At 42.3% G+C, this 16,388-nt stretch overlaps 1 protein-coding gene across 2 annotated transcripts; it reads left to right on the top strand.

Annotated features, from left to right (window-relative positions):
• The first annotated feature begins 1,184 nt into the window (after positions 1–1,184).
• On the top strand, positions 1,185–15,140 carry TERF2 (telomeric repeat binding factor 2). 2 transcript variants are annotated; one of them, XM_075189102.1, is made up of 10 exons: positions 1,185–1,379; positions 3,473–3,568; positions 4,635–4,765; positions 5,574–5,660; positions 6,567–6,713; positions 9,460–9,749; positions 11,272–11,670; positions 12,687–12,769; positions 13,104–13,153; positions 14,168–15,140. In XM_075189102.1, exons 1-10 carry the CDS (start codon positions 1,232–1,234, stop codon positions 14,324–14,326), a joined length of 1,590 nt encoding a protein of 529 aa, XP_075045203.1. In that variant the 5' UTR covers positions 1,185–1,231; the 3' UTR covers positions 14,327–15,140. The 2 variants fall into 2 exon arrangements, with proteins under 2 accessions (XP_075045203.1, XP_075045204.1); XM_075189103.1 differs by lacking the exon at positions 11,272–11,670 and having other exon boundaries at positions 1,186–1,379.
• Positions 15,141–16,388: the final 1,248 nt, after the last annotated feature.

The raw sequence follows: 16,388 nt of genomic DNA, 5'->3' as shown, positions 1-16,388 counted from the left end.
GGTGGTACAGATTTGTAGTCATGGAGGGGGCTTTGGTGATCAGTGTTGGATAGGGGGGTCCGTGCTCCCAAAGTTTACCGCCGCCAGAACCCCTGCTCTGCTGCCTGGTCTTTGCTTGATAGAAGAACATATGTCTACTCTGAATATATGAGGATCCTGGATTTCTAGGAGCCCGCTTGAACTTCCTTGACAGTCTGTAATTCTCCAGGACGGAGGGAGAGTACAATTTGTCAACCCATCCCATTAGAACAAGCGAGTTGTGGGCTCCAGTGTAGGGAGGCGGGAAACTGGGGCCCCTGACCCTCTGCCATGCAGTGGGCCCCATTATCTCCATGGGCTCCGGTGCACTGCATCTGCTGCACCAATGGTAGTTCTGCCACTACATCCCATCCACCATAACTTTGTAGACCATCCAGTATGGGGAAGAGCCAACTGGAACTGTAAACTGTCTAAACATGACACTAGGAACAGTTCTGGGAGCTGACAGCTAGTTGTCAGTTGGGCAGACTGAGGATGGTGAGTGCATCATTATGTCATACTTACCAACTTGATATTCTTCTTTTCCGTGAGGCTGCGGGGGAGGTGGGCGCGGCGGGGGGCGGGACTCCAAAATGTGCGTCATTTTGGACCCGGGGCCAAACGCCGCGATTCACTGGGAATCGAGGCGTTTGGGAGTTAATTCTGCCCACTTCACTAGGAAGTGGGGCCTTTTTCTTAATCCGGTTGTATACCTGCCAGTCACTATTTTCATAGAACAATACTTAGATAGGGACATGAAAGTGACAGAGGTTAGAAAAAAGATGCAGATATGGGTGTGTCAATGATGGTCTGATGTGTGCCAAGGTTTCATTGTTTACTAGATAAAAAAATTGAAAAATATCAATAGGGAACATAAAAGTTAATAAAAGAGGCAAGTTGCATCTATCTTTAGCTTAAATATTAAACTCCGACAATTTAAAATGCAGGGTTTCATGATGTGCTAAGTGATAATATATATATATATATATATATATATATATATATATATATAGTTTCGTTGAACTTTATGATTTAATATCTCTATACATAAAAGCAATGCATACCAGCAGTTAGTGAGGGATATCCTCTTACATGCAAATAGAATCACATTCCGACCTTCCCATCATGGCGGCGCTGTCCCGCCGTGCACGTGCTGCTGTACGTACCGGAAGTGTGTCACATTCGCGCCGAATTATCATAGCCCAGCGCGGCGATGGAGGGCGCCTCTGGGAGCGGTAACTTCTCCTGTTTGGAGTCGGTGGTTAACCAATGGGTGCTGGAGTATTTCTTTCACCTCTCCACGGAGGCTTTCAAGAGCGGCCGCCATAAAGACTTCGCGGAGATCCGGGACATCCTCGCAGGTGACTAGGTGTGGGGTCAGTGGGGGTGGGATTAGGGGTACCGGGTATCACCAGAGGGGGCGCTGTCTCTGAGACTGCCTGGTTATCACGTCAGAGATGCCTGGGGTTCTGCAGAGCTACTCTGACCTGAGATGTCCTCTCCATCTGGAGGTTCTGCAGAGCTACTCTGATGACCTGAGATGTCCTCTCCACCTGGAGGTTCTGCAGAGCTACTCTGATGACCTGAGATGTCCTCTCCACCTGGAGGTTCTGCAGAGCTACTCTGATGACCTGAAAGATGTCCTCTATACCTAGAGGTTCTGCAGAGCTACTCTGATGTCCTGAAAGATGTCCTCTATACCTAGAGGTTCTGCAGAGCTACTCTGATGTCCTGATAGATGTCCTCTCCATCTGGAGGTTCTGCAGAGCTACTCTGATGACCTGAGATGTCCTCTCCACCTGGAGGTTCTGCAGAGCTACTCTGATGACCTGAGAGATGTCCTCTCCACCTGGAGGTTCTGCAGAGCTACTCTGATGACCTGAGAGATGTCCTCTCCACCTGGAGGTTCTGCAGAGCTACTCTGATGACCTGAGAGATGTCCTCTCCACTTGGAGGTTCTGCAGAGCTACTCTGATGACCTGAGAGATGTCCTCTCCACCTGGAGGTTCTGCAGAGCTACTCTGATGTCCTGAGAGATGTCCTCTATACCTAGAGGTTCTGCAGAGCTACTCTGATGACCTGAGAGATGTCCTCTCCACCTGGAGGTTCTGCAGAGCTACTCTGATGACCTGAGAGATGTCCTCTCCACATGGAGGTTCTGCAGAGCTACTCTGATGACCTGAGAGATGTCCTCTCCACCTGGAGGTTCTGCAGAGCTACTCTGATGACCTGGGAGATGTCCTCTCCACATGGAGGTTCTGCAGAGCTACTCTGATGACCTGAGAGATGTCATCTCCACCTGGAGGTTCTGCAGAGCTATTCTGATGACCTGACTGAGAGATGTCCTCTTCACCTGGAGGTTCTGCAGAGCTACTCTGATGACCTGAGAGATGTCCTCTCCACCTGGAGGTTCTGCAGAGCTACTCTGATGTCCTGATAGATGTCCTCTACACCTAGAGGTTCTGCAGAGCTACTCTGATGACCTGAGAGATGTCCTCTCCACCTGGAGGTTCTGCAGAGCTACTCTGATGTCCTGAGAGATGTCCTCTATACCTAGAGGTTCTGCAGAGCTACTCTGATGACCTGAGAGATGTCCTCTCCACCTGGAGGTTCTGCAGAGCTACTCTGATGACCTGAGAGATGTCCTCTCCACCTGGAGGTTCTGCAGAGCTGTTCTGATGACCTGAGAGATGTTCTCTCCACCTGGAGGTTCTGCAGAGCTGTTCTGATGACCTGAGAGATGTCCTCTCCACCTGGAGGTTCTGCAGAGCTGTTCTGATGACCTGAGAGATGTCCTCTCCACCTGGAGGTTCTGCAGAGCTGCTCTGATGTCCTGAGACAAGTATTCTCTTGAGAGGCCCTTCAGAGCTACTCTAAGACAGGAGTTTGTCATATTGTTCTAATCTGAAAGATATCCACTTTACCTTAATTTACATTAGCTTAACTTCACAATTGAATTTAATTTTAGCAGATGTACTCTCCTATGTCTTTATAAAATTAATAGAATCATATTGTAATTATGTCCGTATTGGTTGTAATAGAATTGTAATCTAATCATGCCAAGTGGTCAGATAAAGTGGGGATGTTCTAGTGTGTATATGTTTCTACAGGCTGCTCTGCAACGGCAATAAAGAGTTCCTCAAACTTGTTTTCAGAAGTTGGAAAATATGGTATCTGGAAATAACAGAATAGCTCATATTAGTTTGCTTTTAGCCTTAAGTGTTTTTAAGATTTTCAGTTCTTTGTTATTTTATTATGGGCTCCTGGAAAAAAATATTGCCCTGGAGAGAACTACATATTTTACAGGAATGAATGATAACAATCTTTGCTGGGGTGGTGTTGATACTTCATTAGAATCCTACACTACATAAGCGCGGTCCTGTCAAGTATCCTGTGAATGGCTTTCCTATGTAATCCTTCCATTCTTGTGATTCTTTTTGTATATGTCTTCTAGTTTTAATCCAACGTCCTTTTGTATGTATGGAAAAGAACACTTATATTCTGCGGATCATGCAGTGCCTGTCTCGCATCGAAGAGGGGGAGGATCCAGGTGAGCAATGGGAGTTGGTAGACATTCTGGAAAAGTAGACATGGATGGAAAATGAGCTTGCTACGTATATTACTGTAAAATTTAGTTTTACTGAAAAATATTTCTAAGATAGTATAAAAGATACCCGGTAACTGACATATATATTGTAGTCCCCTTTATTACTCTATGTGGATGTTTTCCATTGATCTGTTGCATGGGTTTTGTATTGCTTTTGTTCCTATAAGTAAACCTGTCGTCATTTAAAGGGGAACATTTGTGAACCATATTTTGCTATTGATCTCCCCCAACCATACTACCCGGTCCTTGCTGTTCAACTGATTCTGTAATGGTCGACCGCTCTATACATTAGTTGCCAACTATATCTCAAAGGGTCTTGTTCGTGTAGATGTCCAATGCTCCCTGCCTGGCATATAGCACGGTGGCTAAGTGGTTAGCATTTCTGCCTTACAGCACTGGGGTCATGAGTTCAATTCCCGACCATGACCTTATCTATGTGGAGTTTGTATGTTCTCCCCATTTTTGCGTGGGTTTCCTCCAGGTGCTCTGGTTTCCTTCCACACTCCAAAAACATACTGATAGGTTAATTGGCTGCTAACAAAATTGGTCTCTGTCTCTGTGTCGGTCTCTGTGTCGGTCTCTGTGTCGGTCTCTGTGTCGGTCTCTGTCAGGGAATTTAGACTGTAAGCCCCAATAGGGCAGGGACTGATGTGAGTGAGTTCTCTGTACAGCGCTGCGGAATTAGTGGCGCTATATAAATAAATGGTGATAATAATATCAGTCACCGTCCACTTTGGAAAAACAATGATTGAGATTGTAGATCACAGCTAATAGTCACAATAAATGTATTCTTGTTACGTGTATGTGATACGTGACCATAATAAATAATTGGGGTTTTGAAGGTTTCCTTGTATTTTGATTTCAGTTAATAGATAAATAAATAATGTCCATATAATGTTCCAGAAAACCCCCCAGAAAGGAACTTCTTAAAGGCTCTACTTAGTAGGAGATTATTATTATTATTATTATTATTAATATTAATAATAATATTTTATTGTTTTGCATTCAGATTGCACTTTTGAAGAGGATAAAATAGAAACGCCTCTTGAATCGGCTGTTGGCGTTCTTGACTTGATGAATAGTGAGATGTCATTGGATAAAGATGTGTTAAAATCCAACAAGCAAATGTTGAAAGAGGCGGTAAGTTCTGTACACCAGTCCTGACTGTTATATCCCAAACAGACAGCGCATAACTAAGCATGTTTATATTCACTGTGTGATGGATGTATAGTTTTTTTTTTTTTTCATGCATCTGGATGAAGGTAGCTATGTTTTGAACAGCTGTGAATAACCATCAGTATTAATAAGTGTCTCCGTCATAAGTGCAGGCTGCAGTATACTTTGCGTATTTAGAATTTCAATATGAGCTCCTGGTTGGCTATTAAACGGAGCCAGGCACTGCTGCAGCGATCTTCTTTCTTATGGTGCCTGCACTGTGGATTCTGACAGTCCTGTCTGATGTAAGGTGCTGTTTGTTGAAGTCACTACATTGCCTTCCTCTCTACATTCGTTTCTTAGCTGCACCCTCTTAGAGAGGGTATATATAAGATTACCCCACCAAATATTTAAGCAAAGATCTACACGCACTTTGATTGTACAGTTTTATTCACATGCGATGTGATTCCTTTTATTCTTTTGTCGTTGCTCGACATGTAGCACCTGCTACGTTTATTCTGTTGCCAGTGATTTTTATTTTTGTATATTTTTTTTTTTTTCTTACTAAAAAATAGTTTGCACAAAAAATATGTATGCAAGCTGCTTCATTCATAGAGACATTGCCCATGTTAAATGTTGCGGGTGAGGTTAAATTGACCCTCTCCTGTTTACCTGGGAGAGGGCTGCCTAAGAACACACCCTATATATGCTAATAGCTTCATTTGGGTGTACAGTGCTGCTTTTCCGATGTCTCTTGCCAGTAGTTTTCTGAATGTCCCTCTTTTTTTTCTAGGCAGTGGTAGCTTGCCTAAAAAAGCAGCAGTTTTCTAAAGCCAGCAAGATCCTGAAGAAGTATGTTCCGTATCACAGCGGGACGAAGGTAAGTTAGTGTTTTCAGAGTACCATGTTCCTTCGGGCTAAATTATCTGTATAGGCCAGATATATGGACCTGTGCACCAAAGACTTTATATGCAAAGGTAACAAGAATTTGTCACAATAAATTTACTCAAGATTAGTCCTTTCCTTTCTTTTAATCCAGTTAAAGAGGACCCATACTGAAAATATTAAACTTTGTTTTAAAACTTGTTCTTATCATTTACTTGTCGTATTACGCAGCGATGCAGAGAATGTGTAATCATTCAGTCCGTGCCCCATTGGAGATTAGTCTAAATCCTCTACCCCACACACATTACGGCAGCAATTAACCTACCAGTATGTTTTTGGTCTTTAGGAGGAAACTCGTGCAGGCACGGGGAGAACATACAAACTCCACACAGATAGTAAAATAGATTTTAAATTTAACATTAGTAATTATCACAGTAAATGATGCAATTTTCAGATCTATAGGCAAAAAAATTGCTGCAGTACTTCGCTCGCAAGACACTATGTACTAAAATCATTGCCTTTCAAGAACATGTATGCAACATGAGAACACCATGTGACATGACACGGAGACCACTCCTGGAACGTCAGATAAATGATGGTTAATTGGCTGCTATCAAAATTGACCCTAGTCTCTCTCTCTCTGTGTGTATGTCAGGGAATTTAGACTGTAAGCTCCAATGGGACAATTGTGACAATAGCAGATGCTTAGGGTGTAGACACTTCCAAACACATTAAGGTCTGATGTATTATGGGACTACCCCTGACTTTAACATTCTTTTCTAAACTTGTTTTAGAAATGGGCCCTGATTGGCTGCCGCTGCTGTTATATTAAACTGACGCTGTATCGCTCTCTTGTAGATGGGCTACAGGTTATTTGTGATTGATCTGTGATTCCTTTCAGCAACTCCGGAGAGACCTCCTATGTATCATCCAGGAGAAGAACCTTAGCCATCCGCTGGTTGCAAATTTTTCCTTGTCGGCTATCAAGCAGAAGATGTACGAGATGTTCGAGAAGCACATTGACAACACTCCGTCCTTCTTGCTGACTGTAAGTAGCTTCGGACAGTAATCCTGTATAATATACTGCATGCAGTAGACACAACAGCTATTATGGTGGCTGAAATCCCAGAAGGTGATACAGTACGGGTGCGTAACCTTCCTGTTGGTATACTACGTGGTCTAAAATACCTTTCATGCACTCGGTAGCTGCTGGTTACGTGCTGCCCTCACTGTCCCATCACCCCCTCTATCTAAGTGGTCCCGTTTGATTTCTGTCAAAGCAGCAAATGACTAAACCAGTGATGGCTAACTCCAGGTGTTGTGAAACTACAAGTCCCAGCATGCTTTGCCATCTATCAGCTAGTTATCTACTGGCAAAGCATGCTGGGACTTGTAGTTTCGTGACACTCCAGGTGTTGTGAAACTACAAGTTAGCCATCACTGAACTAAACTGTCTACAGCTCCTGTAAAGATGTATTATCACCGAATTGTTGAGCGTTACTCTCTTGTTCTTTCCCCTCTTAGGAGCCCTGGGAACTGCTCCATGTAGCTGGTATTTCTGGGTGATTAAGGCTGTTGATTGTCATGAATTTGCCTTACTAATTATTAACTAATACACTGATTAGTTATTGGGGATTAATGCAAGTGGAACAGTTTAATACTTTAAGTAACCGACCATTATGTGTCAACATGAACATACATCTCTCATGTACGTAACCACAATGTATTATCATCATCATCACCATTTATTTATATAGCTCCACTGATTCCGCAGCGCTGTACAGAGAACTCACTCACATCAGTCCCTGCCCCATTGGAGCTTACAGTCTAAATTCCCTAAGATAGACACAGACAGACAGAGAGAGAGAGACTAGGGTCAATATCGATAGCAGCCAATTAATGTACTAGTATGTTTTTGGAGTGTGGGAGGAAACCAGAGCACCCGGAGGAAACCCACGCAGACATGGGGAGAACATACAAACTCCACACAGATAAGGCCATGTTCGGGAATCGAACGCATGATCCCAGCTCAGTTATCATGAATACAAGAACAAATAACTCTACCATATATCTTTGAGATCAGTTATACAGTACATATTATCTTACAGTTCAGTAAGTAAGGATTTATAAGTCCCCACTAAACCATTAAAAGGCAAGTTCAGGTTCCCCATTTCACTCCAATTCTGTTCCTATTCTGTTCCAAGTTGTTGTGTTGGACAAACATGTGTCACTTATATTGTATAGCCCCAAAGCAGATATCTTAGACTTACAATCATATACACAGTGCATACAGATTCTGCAATAAGTTTATATACTACAAAGAGATAACAATATAAGCTTGGATACCCCAACCACAACACAGGGACAATGATATTTTATACCAAGAATTGTTGCACACAGATGTTATATTCTCATTAACATATCTTCAATAACGCCATCTTCCAGTACATATAAAACAGCTTAATATAGATGATACAGTACAATACCAATGCTCTGAATTCTGTGGCCTTTGGCTCGTCAGCGACACGTCAATCCCCTGGCTCACTGTCGGCATAATATGGGCTGGCCAAACATAACTTTAAGTTTACATTGAATTAGAATAGATCTGTTCATTCTTGGGGCTAGATTTACTAAGCTGCGGGTTTGAAAATGTGGGGATGTTGCCTATAGCAACCAATCAGATTCTAGCTTTCATTTATTTAGCACTTTCTACAAAATGAAAGCTAGAATCTGATTGGTTGCTATAGGCAACATCCCCACTTTTTCAAACCCGCAGCTTAGTAAATCTAGCCCTTGGTCTCTTGCATTTCCATACAAGTGATGTTCTTGGAGGCTGTAAGCCATGGAGAGCTTTTGTGGGCACTGGAATAGCATAGATAGATAGATACAAGTATAAGACTCTAGACAGGGTCATCATTTTAATTCTGCCGATCCTATGTGTTAAAGGGTCCGTGCACACTGGTGTTCAGGCTACTTTGCCCATATGCTTGTGCTATGTTCTGCTCAACTGCCATTGAATGGAATAGAATACAGCTCAGACTTAAAAAGGGATCATTAATCCAAAAGAGGATTCCAAGGGCCGTTCACTAGTCCAGTAGGGGGAAATGCTCAACGGAGCATAGATGGATCAGGACATGCGCATTCACCTTGTGTTGCTCTGATTGGCCTTGTGAACGGCCCCTGCAATAATCTTGGCGACATGTGATTCTTATTTAAACTTCTGTTTGGGCTGCTTGTGTTCCGTTCATCTAGCATTGGGGGGAATCTTGGGGTGAACCCCCATGTGCACATACTCTCATTTGTAATTTTATCTGTCTTGAAGATGGCGGTTTAGATTTTTAAACATGATAAAAATAAATTATGAACCTAAACTTAATGGAGTCATCGCATAGTAGTGTACCCAGAGTACTTTTGTACAGAAGCAGCCCTTTTAATTCAAGTTAATTCATTTGATTCTTGTTCTGGGTACAAGTTCCAATGTTGTTGTTGATTTTTAAACCGACTACTTTTCATCGAGAGGAATCCGTCTGTGGTTTCTATGGCACCGCTCCTGTCCCTCTATGCCAGGGGTGGGCAAACCAGTCCTCAAGGGCCATCAACAGTTCATGTTTTTAGGATTTCTTTAATCATGCACAGCTGAGTTAATCTATTTGGCTGGGTCAGTAATTATCCCAGCTGTTTCTACAGACAGAAATCCTAAAAACATGAACTGTTGTTGGCCCTTGAGGACTGGTTTGCCCACCCCTGCTCTATGCAGTCAGCGTTATTAACCTAGTCTTTGTTATTGTGTTAAGGTTGCGCAGAAGGATCATATGCATTTAAACACAGAGTCCAAGGAGCCGCAGACCCCAAATATGCAACTTAAAAAGAGGATGGAAAATGCGTCTGTTCAGAACAAGACTCCAAGAAAGGAGACCCCAAGTACATCAAAAACCGTGACCCCAAGTACATCAAAAACCGTGACCCCAAGTACATCAAAAACCGTGACCCCAAGTACATCAAAAACCGTGACCCCAAGTACATCAAAAACCGTGACCCCAAGATCACATCACAAACATGCTACTACTCCACCTAAGACAGTTGTGTGAGTATATCTGTTGTACTATATGCAATTATCCCTGTATTTACATTACACTACATTGGTTGACATTATAATCGGTGTAGAATCCTACATAATATACAAGTATTATCAATACCACTGTAAAACAAAAACTAGAGGACATTTATAAAAGCTGGCACCGAGGTGACCATAATAAAAGATGTTTTAACACATGGTAAATAATCATATGTGCACTATCACTTCCTAAGCCGGTCCGTGGTTGCCATGGGTTACAGCGCTTCTTTGGCATAGTTACCAGTGTAGCCTTTATCATAAATGTCGTACAATATTTTCTGCACGTTGTCACTGGTCCAAGGGATGCTCTGAGTGACTTCTAATGCTTGTAATCATCTACCGTGGGTGAACATTATCCTATGTATAATCCATGAGCAGTGGTGATGTAATATTATATTCAGCATTAGAATCGCTAATAAAGCCCTTCCTGTAGATTATTTACATGACGACTGAACTCCACTTATAATATGTACATGGGGTCTTGGAACACCCCAGTGTAAATTATAGGGATATTTGAATTTACTATGAAGTTTCATGAGCACATACATTTTATATCCACATTGAGTTCTTTATATTCTTTTATTGTCTACAGTACATGGCTTGCTATTAACCTTTATCCAAATACAAAAATATGTTTTGTCTATTTGTCCACCTAATTAAAGGGTTTTGACCACCTACTCGCAGTGGAGCCAGCTATTTTGTGGTATGAACCAACACAGCCTATCAGTTGGCTGGGAAGCAAACAGGCCTCAGGGGCAAACGCATGATTTGCAGAGGGGGGTTTCCACAGCACGCCGCCTGTGAGCGTGACCAGCATGCATTGGTGTGTGGCTACAATATTAGACAGTGCTTGGCTGCTCTCCAACTCTTCCTATACCCATAATATACATGGGCAATGCTGTGTGCACTAATGTTAGGTGCACGCAGCTCTCCCTTTTCAAGCAGAGCTGTGTGAAGCGGGAGCAGGGTCCAGCCACCTCAATTATACAGTGCCTCAGGCTTGGAGGGGGGTTTCCAGGCACTAGGAACCCCCCCCCCCCTCCTCGGTTTGCCTATGGTGTCCTAATGAATTTGCTCACGAAACGCCTGCTTCTACTGTGTGTAGGTGACACTTGATGTTTATGGGACCCCCTATAGTCCACATTGAACCACTGTAAGCAGATGTGGGCTGATGCCCATGAACAAGGGTATGTAATCACTAGAGATGAGGTGGGGTAAAGCTAGGACCTTCACAGCAGTTAGACAATCAGAACATATTACGTTTATCAGACTCTGGTCACCAAACGCATTCCATGTTTTGTTAACGTAGGAGACTAAACTACACTATACCTTGTGTATTATACAGGTGTGTTTACTTAATGTCTTTGCACATTAAGTATTCATAAAACATAGGGATGGACTCCTCTTTCATATAAGTAATACAGTTAAAGTTGTAATCGGCAGAGAACTGAATCTTGTAGACCTCTCTGAGCTGTATTTCTTCTCCTTCCAGGTCACAAGCAGACTGTGGCCCCACATACAGCCTTTCTGCCGTACGATCCAAATTCAAATCGCTCTATCAAGACGAGAACCCAGATGTTAAATTCCAGACCCTCTGCGAGACGGATCTGTGTAGGCAAACCACCCCTCTCCAAACTCCCTCGCCCAAAATTCACAAAAATAAGAGACCCCGTTCTCCCTCCCCTAAAGAAGAGACCTTGGTCTCAAAACTGGTTAGAAGACGGAGATGTACTGTAACTGTGAACCAACTGGTGATGGAGCGGGACAGTCAGCCGGAAAGTGAGAGCGAAGAGCAGAGTGCAAGTACGGTGACCAGCTCGCCGCAAAACCACGCCAGTTCATCTGCCCGCAGGTTGTTCACCTCGCCGGGGGTACCGAAGAAGAGGATGGTGTAAGCGCCTAACAGGCCTCTCTTCTTTTCTAGAGTAATTGGGTATAAGGATGCGGGCACGTTTGTGTTTATACGGAGTAGAACGGTTTATCCGCATCCCTCCAGTATTCCTCTGTTATCTTAAGACGTCGCCAATTCTTCAATAAATCGTCTTAGAATTAAGCGGAGATTATCTTCACCCTCCTCTACTGAGTAGGGATATAGCTACACATAGAGGGGGGTAATAAGTGTCATAAAGGTGAACATTTCTAAATAGTGTAGTGGTGCTTTAGTCTGCAAAGTGTAAAAACCATTGAATGTGTTTGGTGATATTAATAGACCCTGGTAAGCTACCCATTTGTTTTGATTGTATCCTACCTCATCCCTAGTAATTACTGTAAGACACAGCATTATTCTTGAGCAACCAATCTAGGAAATAAGGGACCTGTAAATTACATGGAAGTGTCATTGTCACCATAGTGGAACGTTTACTGTCTTAACACCCGTTTATCATCGTCACCAGCTATTTATATAGCGCCACTAACTCCGCAGCGCTGTACAGATAACTCATTCACATCAGTCCCTGCCCCATTGGAGCTTACAGTCTAAATTCCCTAACATTCAGACAGACTAGGGTCAATTTGATAGCAGCCAATTAACCTACTAGTATGTTTTTGGAGTGTGGGAGGAAACCGAAGCACCCGGAGGAAGCCCACGCGCAAACTGGGAGAATATACGAACACACAGATAAGGCCATGGTCGGGAATTGAACTCATGACCCCAGTATTGTAAGGCAGAAGTGCTAACTACTAAACCACAGTGCTTCCCACTAAGCCACACTTTGTTACCAGCTACCTTGTGCATGCTTAGGCGACTGATTGGCTCTTTATCCCAAGGCCGGCAATGCTTACTGAGACTTGTAGTTCCCTAGGGTGGTGAGCCACGGGTTGCCTATCTTTTCTGTTTTAGTAGGTTGCTTGATAAAAGTGAACTGATGCTGTGCTATATAACATTGTGTAAATGTGTTTTCTCCACAGAACCAGAAATCCTATATTAAACAGGGTTAATGTGTCTGAACAAGACGATTGGAGCGATGAGGAACAATTATTCCAGGGAAAGAGTAAGTTTTGGCTCCGTCCATAACGCATTGAAGTGATCCACAAACCAACTAGGGATTAGTCCTTAACGTGTTGCAACAGTCACTTCTTTTAATTGGGTTCATAGAAATGGTCTTGCACTTCGTCAGACTTTAGGGAAGGGGTCACACACAGTTGGGAGAGTCGGTTACCTGTACAGGCCTACACATCATTCCCAAAATAAAATTGGTCCCTCTCACTGAGCGTCAGTGGTGAAAGGCGAGGACAGCTGAGAATGTCATTTAAAACATTGCTGCTATCACACGGTGTTGAGTATTTACCAATGCATGAAACCTTTTCTCTGAATACTTTCTGCAGGATCAAGAACTTCAAAATCTGATGACAGCCCAACTGGTGTAAGGAAACAGGTGAGATTATTATTATTATTATTATTATTATTATTATTATTCTGGGCAGTGGGGAAAACCACATAAAACGGGATCATACACGTCCTACAAAACAATGCAGCTGTGTACGGAACAAAGAGGAGAGTGCAATCTTACAGTCTAGTGGAGGCCTGCCCAACCTGTGGCTCTCCGGGTGTTGTGAAACTACAAGCCCCAGCATGCTTTGCCATTGGATAGCCAGCCAATAGCTGGCAGGGCATGCTGGGACTTGTAGTTTCACAACACCTGCAGAGCCATAGGATAGACAGGCCTGATAAAGTGGATGGTGCTCTCTGAGCTTGGGCCAAGGGGTTCTTGTTAATGGACACTAATAGGCTTTGCTCTGTTTGTACGACTGAGCTTTAAGTAGTATCCAAACATTGCTTTTGTTTCTCCTTTTGATATACTAATAAAGTTTTGTGTATTATTGGGGGGTGTTCACACTGGCTGTCCATCCTCCTCCCCTTCTGTAGCTGCACTCCAGTCAACTAGCATTGGTCAAAACCAAATGCTTCTCAAACAGGGATTTAAATCCCCTTCCCCCTTTGAGGATTACAATGGCCATTCATATGGCAGATCAGGGTAATGCATGGGGTGTGCAGTGCGGAACATAGAAAAGAATGAATATATCTGCTGTGTTCTTTTATCCTACTATATTCCTCTAAACAGTCATGTGAATGTCTCTTGTGATCCTACTAAGAAGCGGCACACAATGTATAAGGAAAAGTACAAGTACCAAAAGTTTTGTAACCATTTGTTCCTATATTTTCTTAACGCTAGTGCTGCTTTTAACAGAATGTGTCCTTACATTGTAAAATATTTGCATTACTTCTGCTTTTAAAAAAAAATAAAAAAAATAAATAAATCCTTTAGTCTGGTGAAGGGAAGAAATGAGACTCCACCCCTTTTCAGTACAGACCAATCAAATTTTGCTAGTAGCCTACGAAGAGGTTTGTGTGGACCAATTGGTAATTACTTGCTGCTTTTGACTTTCAGAAATGGACCATTGAAGAAACAGAATGGATTAAGTGCGGCGTTAAGAAATATGGGGAAGGCAGCTGGGCAAAAATTCAGAAGAGTTATGATTTCCAAAACCGCACCGCCGTCATGATAAAGGACAGGTGGAGGACTATGAAGAAGCTTTCCCTGGTATGACAGGTTCATCAACCCAGAATGGATGCTTAGATCTACGTGGAATAGCTACCGGTCACGTCTCTAGTGTTATACTGCCTCTAGAGGAGGCTGCCTACAAGTACATTGTGTGCTGGACACACTTGCCAGTGTCCCACTGCACAACTTCCATAGTTCTACATACTTCTTGGCCAACACTCGGTGGAGTGCCAAAGTTTTCGTATTCCATGCCTAGTGGGCTCGGAGAGTCAAATTTAGATAACATCCACGGCACATTGTCCAATTATCAGTGACCAATAAGCAGTTCCTATAGATTTGTTGCTGTATGTGGTCACTTAATCTTTTAAATGGCTTATTTTCTGCCTGGTTGATGTATGCTGTTCAATACAGAAAATGATATCCTAAAATAAAGGTTCCTATGCACCAAACGCTGCCGGGAAAGTCACCTATGAAATGCAGAAACAGAATCTGGTTCACTAGTGTTCCAGCAATGAATTTTGTCCTGGACTTGCAGCCGGTAAGATCACTTTTAAAGGCCGTTGTTCAGCTCCCAGACACTGGACTGGTCATCTCTGCTGTGCGCCGTCATCCTGTTCCATGTGCAAATGTCAAAACTATATTGGGTCATTTGAGGAAAAGATGAATTATTATTTTTTTTGAGGGGGGGGGGGGATATTAAGGCCTAGAGACATCATGGCGTGGACCTTTTTATGCTATTTTGTACATATTGATAGTTTTTTTTTTGTATTGTGTTGTGTAATCTTTATACAAATGTTGTCCTAGTTCTGCGTTATCAAATAAACTTTACCCAAGTTTATTGTTTAGAAATCGCCATTTATGAACCATTGTATTGTTTTTGTGTCCTTTTTTGAAAGCCAAATATTAGTGTTGATAAAATAGCATGAACACAGATTCTGATTAATGCTGTTATACAAATATACATATTTTATAAGAGTACTATTGAGGAAAATGTTTTTTATTTTTTCACAGTATATTTGCGATCTTTCCTGTCTTCCTGTATTAATGTATACTTTTGGACTGTTGAAATGTGAAAAACATATAAAAATGTGAGCAGGATAGCTTTCCCCCTTCATTTAATGACCATACAGACCTTTAACTAATCAACACTGGAAAGAAAAAGCTTGCATTTAATGTAATGCTCGTTCTGCTGAAATCTTTGACTTTGAATTAGAGCTGCTTATTACTTAGCTTATCTGCCAGATCTTAGTACGTTCGATATTGGTTAATGCACACCCACGAAAGCAGCTGTTTAGTTGAGACTTACAGTTCTGTTTCAGTGATTTTAACAGATACTTTCTTCCCAGATGAAGGGCTCATTCACACCAATACATTTAAAAACGCAGTTTTTATGTGTTTTTCACAGAATATGATCTATTGGCGAGTATTTTTTCATTATGCGCTTTTTACTAGTTTCTAGTGTGTATTTTTTTTTAAATATACGCTAATGGGGTCCTGCTCTCAAAACAAGTGACCTGTTTGCCCACCTGTCATGATACAGCACTCTCCTTCGAGACGTGTGTGAGACAGTGTTAAACTGACTGGATGGTGGTTTTTGATTAACGTGAAGTCGTAAGAACACAGACGTGAACTTATGTGGAATTTAATATGCAAATAACTCCACAATGCTTAGGAGGAAAAACAGTTAACAAAATGACATACAAATACGTAATACAATAGTTTCTTACAAAAGAACAAGGAATAAACACAGGAAAGTGGTACAATCACCAATGATCAGATTACTGCTTGCTGCTCAGTCTCCTGTCACCCAAGATATCGCAGAACCACGAAGAATGCGAGGAGTCTGTTTTTGGATACTGATGTAGCCTAGAAGAGAGGTTCCAAGATTTTTTTATTTTTTTTTGTGTAGCTTTTATGACCCGTACCATAAATTGTTATTGAACACTAATCTGTAGCTAGACCTCTGGATATCTGTTCTCGTAAATACCTCACGGGTAGGAGCAGAAGAATTTAGAAACAAAGTAATGTATTCCCCCGACCCCTTTCAGGTTTAAACCTATGGCTGGATACCATTCCTCTGTGGCACACGGAGCTAATACTATGAATT

Source organism: Mixophyes fleayi, chromosome 10, assembly GCF_038048845.1.
Source record: "Mixophyes fleayi isolate aMixFle1 chromosome 10, aMixFle1.hap1, whole genome shotgun sequence".
Taxonomy (NCBI): Eukaryota; Metazoa; Chordata; class Amphibia; order Anura; family Limnodynastidae; genus Mixophyes; species Mixophyes fleayi.
The sequence above is the reverse complement of the archived record's forward strand: the minus strand, read 5'-3'. Positions and strand labels throughout refer to the sequence as shown.

Excerpts from the sequence above, each read along its gene's own strand:
- TERF2 (XM_075189102.1), top strand. The coding sequence starts at position 1,232 with ATGGAGGGCGCCTCTGGGAGCGGTAACTTCTCCTGTTTGGAGTCGGTG. Across the intron at positions 12,770-13,103 it reads ACAATTATTCCAGGGAAAGA|GATCAAGAACTTCAAAATCT; the intron begins GTAAGTTTTGGC and ends TACTTTCTGCAG. Across the intron at positions 13,154-14,167 it reads CAACTGGTGTAAGGAAACAG|AAATGGACCATTGAAGAAAC; the intron begins GTGAGATTATTA and ends TTTGACTTTCAG.